At 35.2% G+C, this 11597-nt stretch overlaps 2 protein-coding genes across 2 annotated transcripts in view; both read left to right on the top strand.

Annotated features, from left to right (window-relative positions):
* Positions 1-3869, top strand: part of LOC109728748 (B-box zinc finger protein 19-like) — a 5751-nt gene extending 1882 nt beyond the window's left edge. Inside the window, exons 2-5 of the mRNA XM_020259266.1 lie at positions 2360-2456; positions 2539-2654; positions 2746-2988; positions 3503-3869. Coding sequence (XP_020114855.1) covers positions 2360-2456; positions 2539-2654; positions 2746-2988; positions 3503-3586 — 540 coding nt within the window. The 3' untranslated portion in view covers positions 3587-3869. The remainder of the gene's footprint in view (positions 1-2359; positions 2457-2538; positions 2655-2745; positions 2989-3502) is intronic.
* LOC109728750 (auxin-induced protein 22D-like) lies at positions 6595-8586 on the top strand. Its single transcript, XM_020259267.1, has 4 exons — positions 6595-7016; positions 7437-7648; positions 7754-7844; positions 8172-8586. Exons 1-4 carry the CDS (start codon positions 6808-6810, stop codon positions 8245-8247), a joined length of 588 nt encoding a protein of 195 aa, XP_020114856.1. The 5' UTR covers positions 6595-6807; the 3' UTR covers positions 8248-8586.

The raw sequence follows: 11597 nt of genomic DNA, 5'->3' as shown, positions 1-11597 counted from the left end.
CTTTGGTGGTTGCTAGGCCGAGTTCCTTCACTCTCAGCACGTCTTTCTTTTTCTTCTTCCTTTTCTACTCTTCTTCCTCCTCGTCCTTCTCTTCCCGCACATCTCATTCTACACGTTGACATAGGAGTTGACTTTTTAATATCGATGCAGTATTGAGTTTGTGCAGAATTGTTTGAGGTTTCCGGCGTCAAGAACAGTGATACTGAAATGCTGACATATCCGAGTAAGCAAGACAAGGAAAGGAAGCATATATTTGTTTGTGACTCTCTGTGTTGATACTCAGCAGTCGTCCTACTCCATATGATAGGTTAAATCATTGTTGGTTTCTGGGCAAAGGGGTTATATAATACTTAGGATCACATTCTTTATCAGATGTCTTGGTGTGAGAAATAGGACACAAATTAGAGCATCCAACTAAGTTGAGTGTTATATAGCCTGGATGAGGAAGTCGGGATTTGAAGTGGGTAATGTAGTTAAAAGTTTTGCTATTCATAGTTCTTGTGATCTTGATGATTTGGTTTGTCATTTGGACTGCTAAAGTAGTCCATACCATGGACATTTAAGGTGACTTGGGAGAATTTGAGCAATCATAGAGGTTGTAATGTACATTGGTTGCAATAACTAGCGTTCCATAGGAGTTTATTTATATCATGAAGTTTTGCATAGAAAATTCGAACAAATCATGGTTGACACATATGTTCTGTGCAAGCAACACAGTGATGCTGTTCTGCTCCAAATCTTGAACCATCCATGAATTCTCGTAGCAGTGAGCTGTATATCTGACTGCACATTCAGTCATGTTGAGGTTTTAGAGTGTTCTGGTTAAGCCCACATATTGAACTAATCAATTGAAGCTCTTGAGCACAGATTGTTAAGCAGTTCAACTTGTAGTCCCTTCGGTTCCAGGCCAACAAAGCTTCTCCTGTCTGCATCTATAATTAGGGTACCTGGATATTAAGCATGTATCTTGAGCTTACCTGATCTCACCCTTGTGTGTATACTCTAGAAATTCATATTGGAAGAGACCTAACCTCTAAAAGGTCTATTAGCTTGCATTACAGTCCCATGAGTGTGATCTAAGCAAATGTATTCCTTTCACCATTCCATCTATCAACATGGATTTGACTGCAGTTCTAGAGAGTGATTAAGATTCACATCAACAGGGTGTTGTCGTGAATTTGGCGTGCACGTGAGAATTGTTAATTCGCCTTGTCCTATCATAATAATTAATTTAGTTACTATCTTTCTTATGCTTGATTGATCTAGAGACTTCCTTCGGCAAGTTTTGAAGGCTGGTTGTGTTGCTAAAAGTGCTTTCACATTAACCAAACCGCTCTCCCCTCTTCTTCAAGTTTTTTTGATGACTTACAACCTGACCTAGATTTGATTTTAACTTGATCATTTTGATCTCAATGTGATTCAAACTTTCCAGAAAAGTTTCCCTATTCTAAAAATGAATTTAATGTGCGTATGTCTGTTCGAGCTCATGTGAGTGGGTTATGATTCCTTTAACTTGATCAACTTGGCTTCAGATTTCGAATCTTCACAGCGAAACTGCACTTGAAAATCCTTGACCAAAGGATTTAATTTCATCTGCACTTTGATGAAACTTTCTTAACACGTCGGAAACTAATAGAAACATAAGTAAGGAAAAAGAAGATAATGCATTGTGATAGGTATTATAAATGAGCAAGGAGAAGTTAGAGGTGACTTCAGTATTCTATAATGATGACAAGCTAAATATTTATCAATAAAAAAATAGCAGGTTATGAAATTTTTGAAATGAAAATATGGAGATTTTGAGATTGGAAGAAAACGGTTCTATAGAACTATAGAAGAGGAACTGACTGGAGAGGAAGGCTGCACTAGCGGGTGCATATTAATGGAGCATCTTTTCTCTCTCTGCATGCTTATATATAATTGTTTTGGACTTATGATCACTTCGGGAATAAGCGAAACACCTTCTGTTTGATACTAATGTATTACATGTAATCATTGTATGATATTCATATCATTGATATTGCATGTACAAATCACTGTTTTCTCTTGGTGCCTTGGTACATTTTTACTGTGTTATATTCAGTCTATAGGTTTGCACAGGTTGCGTGATGATTGTGACACTCTATAAGTTCCTTATCAGAAGATAATGGGAGATTAGTTGGCATTTCATAAGAACTAGGAAGATAGCAGTGGTAAACTGGGTTTAAAATTTTTCTGCAACATTGTCGAGCCTATTCAGTTACTAATGGTAGTGGGCTAGACTCACAATGGTGAGATAACAATATTTCTTGGCCATAGTTAACTGTTAACATGATAATCCCATTGACTTTGCGATGATTTCTTTCTCTTGGTGATATAGGTGCACATGTGTAACAAGCTTGCTAGTCGACATGTACGAGTAGGACTTGCCGATCCCAATGAAGTTCCTCGCTGTGACATATGTGAAAATGCACCTGGTAGGTGATGTCCCTCTTGCTACTTATCCTAATATTGGTGTTTCCTGGTACCTAAATCTTTTTACTTTGTATGCGTATACAGCTTTCTTTTATTGTGAGATAGATGGTACTTCACTTTGCCTTCAGTGCGATATGATTGTCCATGTTGGGGGGAAAAGAACCCATGGAAGATACCTCCTTTTGAGGCAAAGAGTTGAGGTAAAACTTCTATTCTTGTTTTACCGCATTAGTTATTTAAACAAAACTTCAATGCAATTAAATCTTAAAGTTGCCCTTTTATTCTTTATAGTTTCCAGGAGATAAAGCAGGACGTATTGAAGATCAATCAATGCAACCAAAAGACCAAATTGAGAACAGGAGAGAACACAACCAGGTGCCCAGTACAATAATAAGAGAGTCAATGATGAATCACAAGATGTCTACTGATCCTGGCTTGGATGGCAGTAGTAATGATCATGCAAGAAATGATTCCAAAATGATCGACTTGAACATGAGGCCTGCTCGAGCTCATGGGCAGACTTCGAATACCCAGGTTGGCATACTTAATTCTCTAACATATTTCTTCATTTCTGTAAATTTCAGAGCTTGAAATTCTATTTTGTTAGGCTAAGTACTGTGGGTCTGTTTGGGCCAATTGGTTCTTACATTGGAGTATTATTTGAGTTGAGCTGTTTGGAGAACCACTGGAAACATCTTATTAAACTCACTATAACGGTTTTTCAGCTACGGCAGAAACAAACACACTTAAATTGATGCTTCTACTTTGGTGCAGAAGCTTATTTTCACTTCCTCCACAATGAAAGATAATCGAAACTATAAGTATACACCTCAAATGGAGTGTATATCTATGATATACACTCCATCCACTATAGGGTGGGGTTCTTCCTAGTAGTCACATTTTTCATTTGCCAAATGTTCGGGTGCTGCTTTTCGTAGCTGGGAAGCTATTTTAGAAGCTAGACTAAACCAACCCTAGTTATGTTTACATTTTTAAGTCAGCAGACTTTTACCAATTTCTTACGATATGATTTCTGTTCATTTCGAAGACACAGGGAGCAGAGTGCAGTAATAACCACGACTCTCCAGGTGTGGTTCCTTCAGGTCCTAACGAAAGAGGTGCAAGTAAATAGAATTTGTATGTGTGTACATTATCTTTAGACCTGCCACTAGATCTCTATTGAATGAATCATTCCAGTAATTGTATCGTAATACATTTCTCTATCATGTTGTATAAGAAGTTTGTACTCCTCGATCTGTATAGTTATGCTTCATGACCCTTTGAGTGCCATGCGAACCATATCGACACAGATTGTTGTTGGTTTAAACTGTTCTGCACAAACCATGTATATCATATTCTTGTATTCGAATTATCCATCGTGTTTTTTCAATTTCATCAACTGAATCTCATTATAATCTTGGTCGGTTTCTTCTTATCGTATGTCCGCCCTATTGTGTGCGCAGTTTTGTACCATTGGTTTGGTATCTGATGTAGAGGTTTGGTATCTGATATACAATCACCCAAACTTATGGATCAATGAAAAAGGTAATCTTGGCATTTGTCTATTTCAAGCTTTTATTTGTTGGCATCAGATGAAAGGGGCTCAAGCTAAAAGGATAAGGGTCCTGAGAAGTTGAGGTTTTGAATTATCATAATCTGTTGTGTCTGTAACATCTCTCTGATGATATTATTTGTTAACTAATGCTAAATATATTAAGCTTTTAAGATATTTTTTTAAGGGAAAACTTCAAAAACCCCCCCTGTGGTTTCGTGCATTCTCACTTTGCTACCCTGTGGTTTAAAACGTATCAATTTACCCCCCTGTGGTTTCATTTTTATCTTTTCGGAAGCTTTTTCGTTAATATTTCGTTAAATTATATACAAAAAAATTTCAGATAACCATCTATATTTATCGAATAGTCACTTTAGTATCCTTTAATTTTAATTTTGTCACTGATTTTAAAAAATAATAATAATAAAATTGATAACAAAAAGATAAAAACGAAACCACAGGGGGGCAAATTGATACGTTTTAAACCACAGGGTAGCAAAGTGAGAATGCACGAAACCACAGGGGGGGGGTTTTGAAGTTTTCCCTTTTTTTAATTATAGTCTAATAGAGTGACAAATTAATTTAATTCCTGGTTGTTCCACAAAATTCGTTTGGGTTTAATCACATATTTAATATTTTGCCTGTTTGAAGGGATGAAATGCAATTGCAAGGTCTAAGCATTAATTTCTCCAGTTACTCTAAAAGGTTGAAAATTTTTTTATTTTTTGTTTAAGAACTAAATATTAAAAAAATAGTATAAAAAAATTATAAAATTTGATTGTCTAAAAACTTTAATTATTTAAGATTCTATCTCTACTCATATTTTCCGAACCTTAAAAAGCCACAAAATTTTATGCAAAATGGCTGAAGAAAATTCGATGGAGAAAGGGGAAACATTTATATATATGTTGAGGAGAGACATTGAAAAGTAGCAAAATTTAATTATTTTCTCCTTTTAAACATTACAAACAAATGTAATTGATAATCTAACAAGAATAATCAGATGGAATCATCTCTCATATCCAAAATCCTGGAAAAAAAAAGGTTAATTGCACTACTGGTCCTCAATCTTTTTCCTAATTTTTTTCATTTTGGTGCCAATCTTTTTTTTTTTGGCCTTTAGGCTTTAGGATTGGTTACATCATTGGTCCCTAACTTTTATTCAGATTTTCACTTTGATACTCAAACCTCTTCTCCTAATCTCATCATCCTTAAAATTATATTCCATACCTACGATCGATCGCCTCAGAGCATCTGGTGTCTTAATATGGAGCAAAACATGTTACTAAGCTCTTTGAAAATTTTGAAAAAATTAGTGCCATAATTGATTGAGAGTTATCGAACCATTAATGTGATCTTATATGATAATATCAGGGCTTTAAAAGTAATAGAAATTTAGACAGATCATAATTATAACTCTAGCAAATTAGAAAGTTAGATATCAACGTAAATAAAATGGGGAACGGTTAGGATCTAATATAACCTCAAAATAAAAAATAAAAAATAAAATAAAAACCAATTCTAAATTGATGGAGAACATGAACACATGAGTAAATCATGGGCCACATGTCTTTGAGTTTCCCACCTCTCACTTTGAAACGTAAGCCGCCCAAAGAACCTGTTTCCACCCACATGGGCGACACTCGGGTCCACGGATCCGCACGACCCGGTCCAAATACCAAAAAAAATATCGCATAAACCCGGTGCACCGTACACTGCTGCATTTCTAAACAAAATAAAATATTATAGTGATCTAAAAATTATTATTTTATACGTTTCTTCTTATTTATGGCATTCAAAAGTTCTAATATATTAAAAATTATAAAATTTCAAATACTTATTTTCTATGATCAAAACACAACAGCTCGACTCATTCAGATTTTGTATTGATTTGGTAAAATAACTTGATTATTTAAGATACTGAGCTTATTTAACCAGTTACTTCTTGAAAGTTCAAGTTTATAATTAAGTTTATACTATGCATAGAAAATTATTTAAATTTTAGCTGAATAGATATAATACCAAGCAACGAAAATAGGACTAGTACGAAATAATAATGTCGGAACGGATGTAGAAACAAAAATAATATACAAGCACATAGATGTATGAAATTTTATCTTTAAAATTAAAACTGATGACTTTTTTTACTGTGTTGTAGAAAATCTCCACCGTAAGTATTTTCGAGTCAAGTAGAGATTTAAGCCTCTAAACACCGAATCGAGCACGTCTCGTACAAAAACAATAGGCTTTAAAACTACACGACACTTATTAGAAAATAAGTCTTTTTATAAATTTTGAATTAATTTAAAAATACTAATTATGGAATATAAAGTGCGGTGCACGGCGCACCGGGTGTGTGGGAATAGTTTAATGGTCTGAACCGAATCTAGGGAATCCAAGCTGTCCCGGTCCGAGCCGACAGTCCAAACCGGCGGCCTGGCCCGGTCCGCATCTTGTCTCCGGTCTGGACCGGCATTTTCTTGGATCGTGTCCCCTCGCCCTCCAACATGCCTCCGTGTCCATGTCTCAACCAAATAACACCTTCATATGCATTCATGTTATGAAATTTAATAACTTAACAAAATTAATAATATGTTAATATATTCCACCCTGTAGTACTACTCTTCTCTGATAAAGTTTATATATATATACATATAATTAACATCTCCTCCATTGATTACTTCATGTATCATCATCATCATAATCTTTCTTGGTTGAGTTAATTTGCATCAAGAAGTTGTGTAGCGAAAAACTCGAATTCGAATTGCGCCGAGATCGATTGGTTGATATTGGAAAGATTTATGGCGAGCCACGGGAACAACGATATCGAGAATCTCAAGGCGACCGAGCTAACCCTACGGCCTCCGGGCAGTGACATGCCGGAGAAACCGACGACGATGGCTACGAAATGCAACAAGCGACCGATACCCGACTCCGACGACGAGTCTTGTCGATCGAGGATGGATGAAACCGAGGAGATGGAGCGCAAGATTTTGGCTCCTCCGCCTAAGTAAGTTGATATGTGTTGTTCTTGCTTGGAGACTTCGATTGTTTGTGAATTGAAAATCTACTTAAAAAGACACAAAGGTCCCGTTTGGATGTTTGAGTAAATTATCCAAGAACAAGTCATTCGCTACAAGAATTTTTTAGTATGATTGTGAGTATTAAGTTTGATTTTTTTTAAAAAACTTTTTATATGGTCTGGTTGTCCATGATTTGGCAGAACAGTATATATCAACCTGTAGGATGTTTTATCTTACTATGAAAAAATAACTTATATGTCGTATATGCTGTTCCATTCAAATCCAAATCTAAATATACCAATTTCTTGAGTAAATCAAAAAAATATACCGAGCATGATATTCATATATGTTTGCAAGAGTGTAAGTTGTGATCGATCCTGATTTATGTACATAAATATGGCGAATAGGGCGCAAGTAGTCGGATGGCCACCGGTGCGGGCGTATCGAATGAACAGCTTTCGGGGGAGGAAGAGCGACGACGCGGAAGAAAACGCCGCGAAATATGTGAAGGTGAGCATGGATGGAGCTCCCTATCTGAGGAAACTGGATCTCAAGGTGTACAAGGGTTATGAAGAGCTTAGAGGGGCATTACAAGCCATGTTCAAATGCTTTTCCTCAGGTAAGATCACATAAAATTAATATGTTGGGAGCTATTCTTAATATGGAATTGTTTGCAATAATTTGATTGTTTTGTTATTTCTTGTTTTTATTTTATTTTTTTCAGTGGGAATGGAAGGGAGTGATGAGTATGAGTATGCCATCACATATGAAGATAAAGATGGGGATTGGATGTTGGTTGGAGATGTCCCGTGGGAGTAAGTATCCATATTGTCTCAATTGAAAAAAACACCCCTATATATATATTGGGACTGTGGATTCTCTACAGTCCCGTGCGCTGAAAAATTCTGTACACGGAATGATCTTGCGACTCAACAGTAGTAGGATGCATCTGGGCTGTCTAGTATAGACGTCAAAGATTCGTTCTGCTACAGAGAATCATAATAATAATTACACGCAGAATTTTTTCTATACATAAAATTGCACCCAATAATTAAGCACCTGAATTAATTTGTATGTTGTGTGCCATTATATTTGCATGATTATAATGGGGTAACAATTATTCCTTTTTATGATTTTTACAGGATGTTTATCTCTTCATGCAAGAGGATGAGAATAATGAAAGGAACTGAAGCAAGAGGATTAAGTTCATGTGCATAGAGGAACAAATTCACAATAGAGACACAAGCCATGAAGAACTTTTTTTAATTTATTTACCTCTTGCTATATTATTCTTTTTTTTAAAGAATTTTTTTGGTTCTCCAGGTCCATGAGATTTGTTGGAGGAAGGTTATAATTTGAATAATTATAAATATATATATATATAGGGAAAAGTGAGATATTGGGGGGAACAAATGGATCGCGTGAGATTAGGTGTAGCATAGTTCTAAATACTATATTTGCAGGCCTTTTCATTTGTATTCTGAGTAATTTGTTTCCATGTTTTGAAATAAGTATTTTCGTCGTCAAGGAATTTATTTTTATAGATATTTTGTTCAATGTGCAGCATCATGGATGAGTGATACAAATAATAGTTATTTTACTCAATCACTACTGGTTTAGTTGTAAGATGTTTGAAAGCCGATTTTGAGGTTACGTAGGTGTTTGGCCATGTGGTCACGCTCAATGTGTCATGCGCCCCGGGTTCCAGTTCTATCCAGACTCGCAAGCAGATCCTCCGCATACACAGAAAATATTATGCCCACGAAACGATAGAAGCACCTATAAATAGTATAAGAAACACTAGTTCGACAGCTAAATTCCAGAGGGGCACTACATCATGTTCGCGACGTGCAACCACAAAAAGATGGCGTTTTGAGAAAGCTCAACATGCGGAGCTTTTCTCAAACAGCCGCTTGTGAAGCACACGTACATTCTGCGCAACCAAACAGGCCCTATATCTCAGGCTCATACTTTGGACTGCAGGTCTAATGAAGTGGATTCATTAGTCTAAGTTTGAAAACTCTCTGCCTATAGTTTAGGCATGTGTGAACTGATAAATACCACGGGACTTTATTTTTTTAAATAGCGTGCATCTCATCACATATTGCGCTATTCTTGCGCATTCATGTTGCACGCAAACGTAAGGTGCACATGTATGGTATGGTAGCGCTTTAGGAGATTGCAGGTAGTTAGGGATGTCAATGGGTACGGATACTCAAAATTGTATCCGAATTCAAATCGAATAAAACAAATATATTCGATGCTAAATGGATATGGATTCGAATATGGATATCAAAAATAAAAATCCGACGAATATGGATTCGGATATGGATTGTAACTGTACCCGACTCGAACCCAAATCCGAACCCAAATTTATTTTATATTATATATAATATTTATATATATAAATTTAATATTATATTTGAATTTGTTTTTTAAAAATTCATATTTATTATAATATATATTTTGAAATATTGAAAAAATAATAATAATTGCTTCAGGTTCAGGTTCAAGTTTCGGATTTTTGGTCGGTTTGGATATGGATTTTTAAAATTCGTCAGGTTCGGATTCGGGTTTTTGAAAATCCGCCCCGAATCCAACCCGTTGACAACTCTACAGGTGGTAGCAATGTTAGTGGTTACGGATACTCGAAATTTCATCCGAATTCGAATCTGAATAAAATGGATATATCCAATACTAAACGGATATAGTTTCAGATATAAATATAAAAAACGAAAAATAGATGGATTCGGATTCGGGTATGAATTTTGACTGTATCTGATCTGAACTCGAATTGATTTTATATAACGCCTCAATAATCCCACATCGGATGGGATACTGATTCCGATCAATTTATATAAGACCTACATGCTACTAATAATGACTGAGCCTAATCATTTTGGGCCGGTGGTTTGAGCCTAACGAATTATTATTACTAACGGGTTAGATCGTTACATTTTACATTATAATATATACAGAGAGAGACGTTAATTTGGAATCCGTATTATCCAAAATAATTTGGTAGTACGGAGACCTCCAAAATTTAGTAGTATGGAGACCTCACAGCCGGATCCTATATATATAAATGTTTGATATTATATTTGAATTTATATTTTAAAAATTTAGATTTAATGTAATATGTTTTGAAATATTGTAAAGAGAAATAATTATTTCAGATTCGGGTTTGCAGTTTTGGGTTTCGAATTTTTGGTCAGGTTTGGATTTGAATATGAATTTTAAAATTCATCGGAGTCGGATTCAAATTTGGATTTCGAATTTGGTAGTCGGGTTCGAATTCGGATCGTTAAAAATCTTCGAATTCGGATCGTTAAAAATCTGTTCCGAATTCGATCTGTTGACATGGAGAGGAGGTGAGCATTAGACTTGCCAAGAACAATTTTCCTTCTCGCACGAAAGGAAATTTGGATGTACTTTGCACACCATGTGCTTGTTATGCTTTTCCTTTCTCTAAACATGCATTTTGTGAAAGGAAATATGAAAAGAATTAATTAAGCTTCACATGGGTTGGACTAGGCATATTTGTTTGGTTACAACTGCTCCTATATAGTAGAAGTATTTTTGGATCAATATAAATAAAAATTTGAAAATAGAAAAAAAAAAAAAAAAGGCACAATTGACTTGTGGGCCACGAAATATATTGACTTATGGGGTCGCATGAGTTCCATACGAAAAATTTTAGAATGCATTAGTTATATCGGTGATGTGACGTTTTTAGTTAATTAAATAATTTTTTTTTAAATTTATTCATCCCATTATAATTATAAAAAAATATTTTCATTATGTATTTTTATAAAAGAAGATGTGATTAATTAGTTATTGATGATGCAGTATAAGTGTGATATAGTAGATTTTGTTGGTTTAAATGAGCCAACATCGTGCTCTGTGACGAAAGGTTAAGTTGGACTGAGTTACGTTCGGAATGGTGTGAGGCTAGATTAGACCGAGTCATATTCGAAATGTGTGAGGCAAGTTGGGCGGAGCTACAATAGAAATCTGTGATGCTTTCTGTACGCTTTAAATAAATTGATTGTGTATTTCTAATCGTTCAAATTTTTAAGATTAATGATTAGCGTCAACAATTCGAAAAATTTTCTTGGTTACATATTCACGCATTGCGCAAACACCTTATAATTTAGAGGAAGGCATAATTGCACCAATATTAAACAATCATATGAAAGAGAGTTTTTTGGGGGTTTGTGGACAGCTAATTATTTCACTTGCAATAAATCAACCAAATAATTGCACTGCTACAAAACCCAATCAAGCATCAAAAGATGGAGGGGGGACAAAAGAAAACAAAAGAAAATGACAAGGTACAAATTCTTGTTGGTCATAATGTTCAAAAATAAACAAAGCTGCAGAACAATTTATTAAGTTTGGTGCTTAAAAAAGAAATTTTAAATTGGAGAGTCATGTCACCAAATGATCATCCAAGAACCCAAGACCCTCAAAAAATAAAACAGGCTTTAGAAAGGCCCCATGAAAAGATAAAAGAGTGTTTTTACTGTATAACATTATTGAACATGTAATACCACCGCATATATATA

The sequence above is a fragment of the Ananas comosus genome, linkage group 24, assembly GCF_001540865.1.
Source record: "Ananas comosus cultivar F153 linkage group 24, ASM154086v1, whole genome shotgun sequence".
In the NCBI taxonomy this organism is placed as follows: Eukaryota; Viridiplantae; Streptophyta; class Magnoliopsida; order Poales; family Bromeliaceae; genus Ananas; species Ananas comosus.
This window is presented reverse-complemented; position numbering and strand designations above follow the sequence as displayed.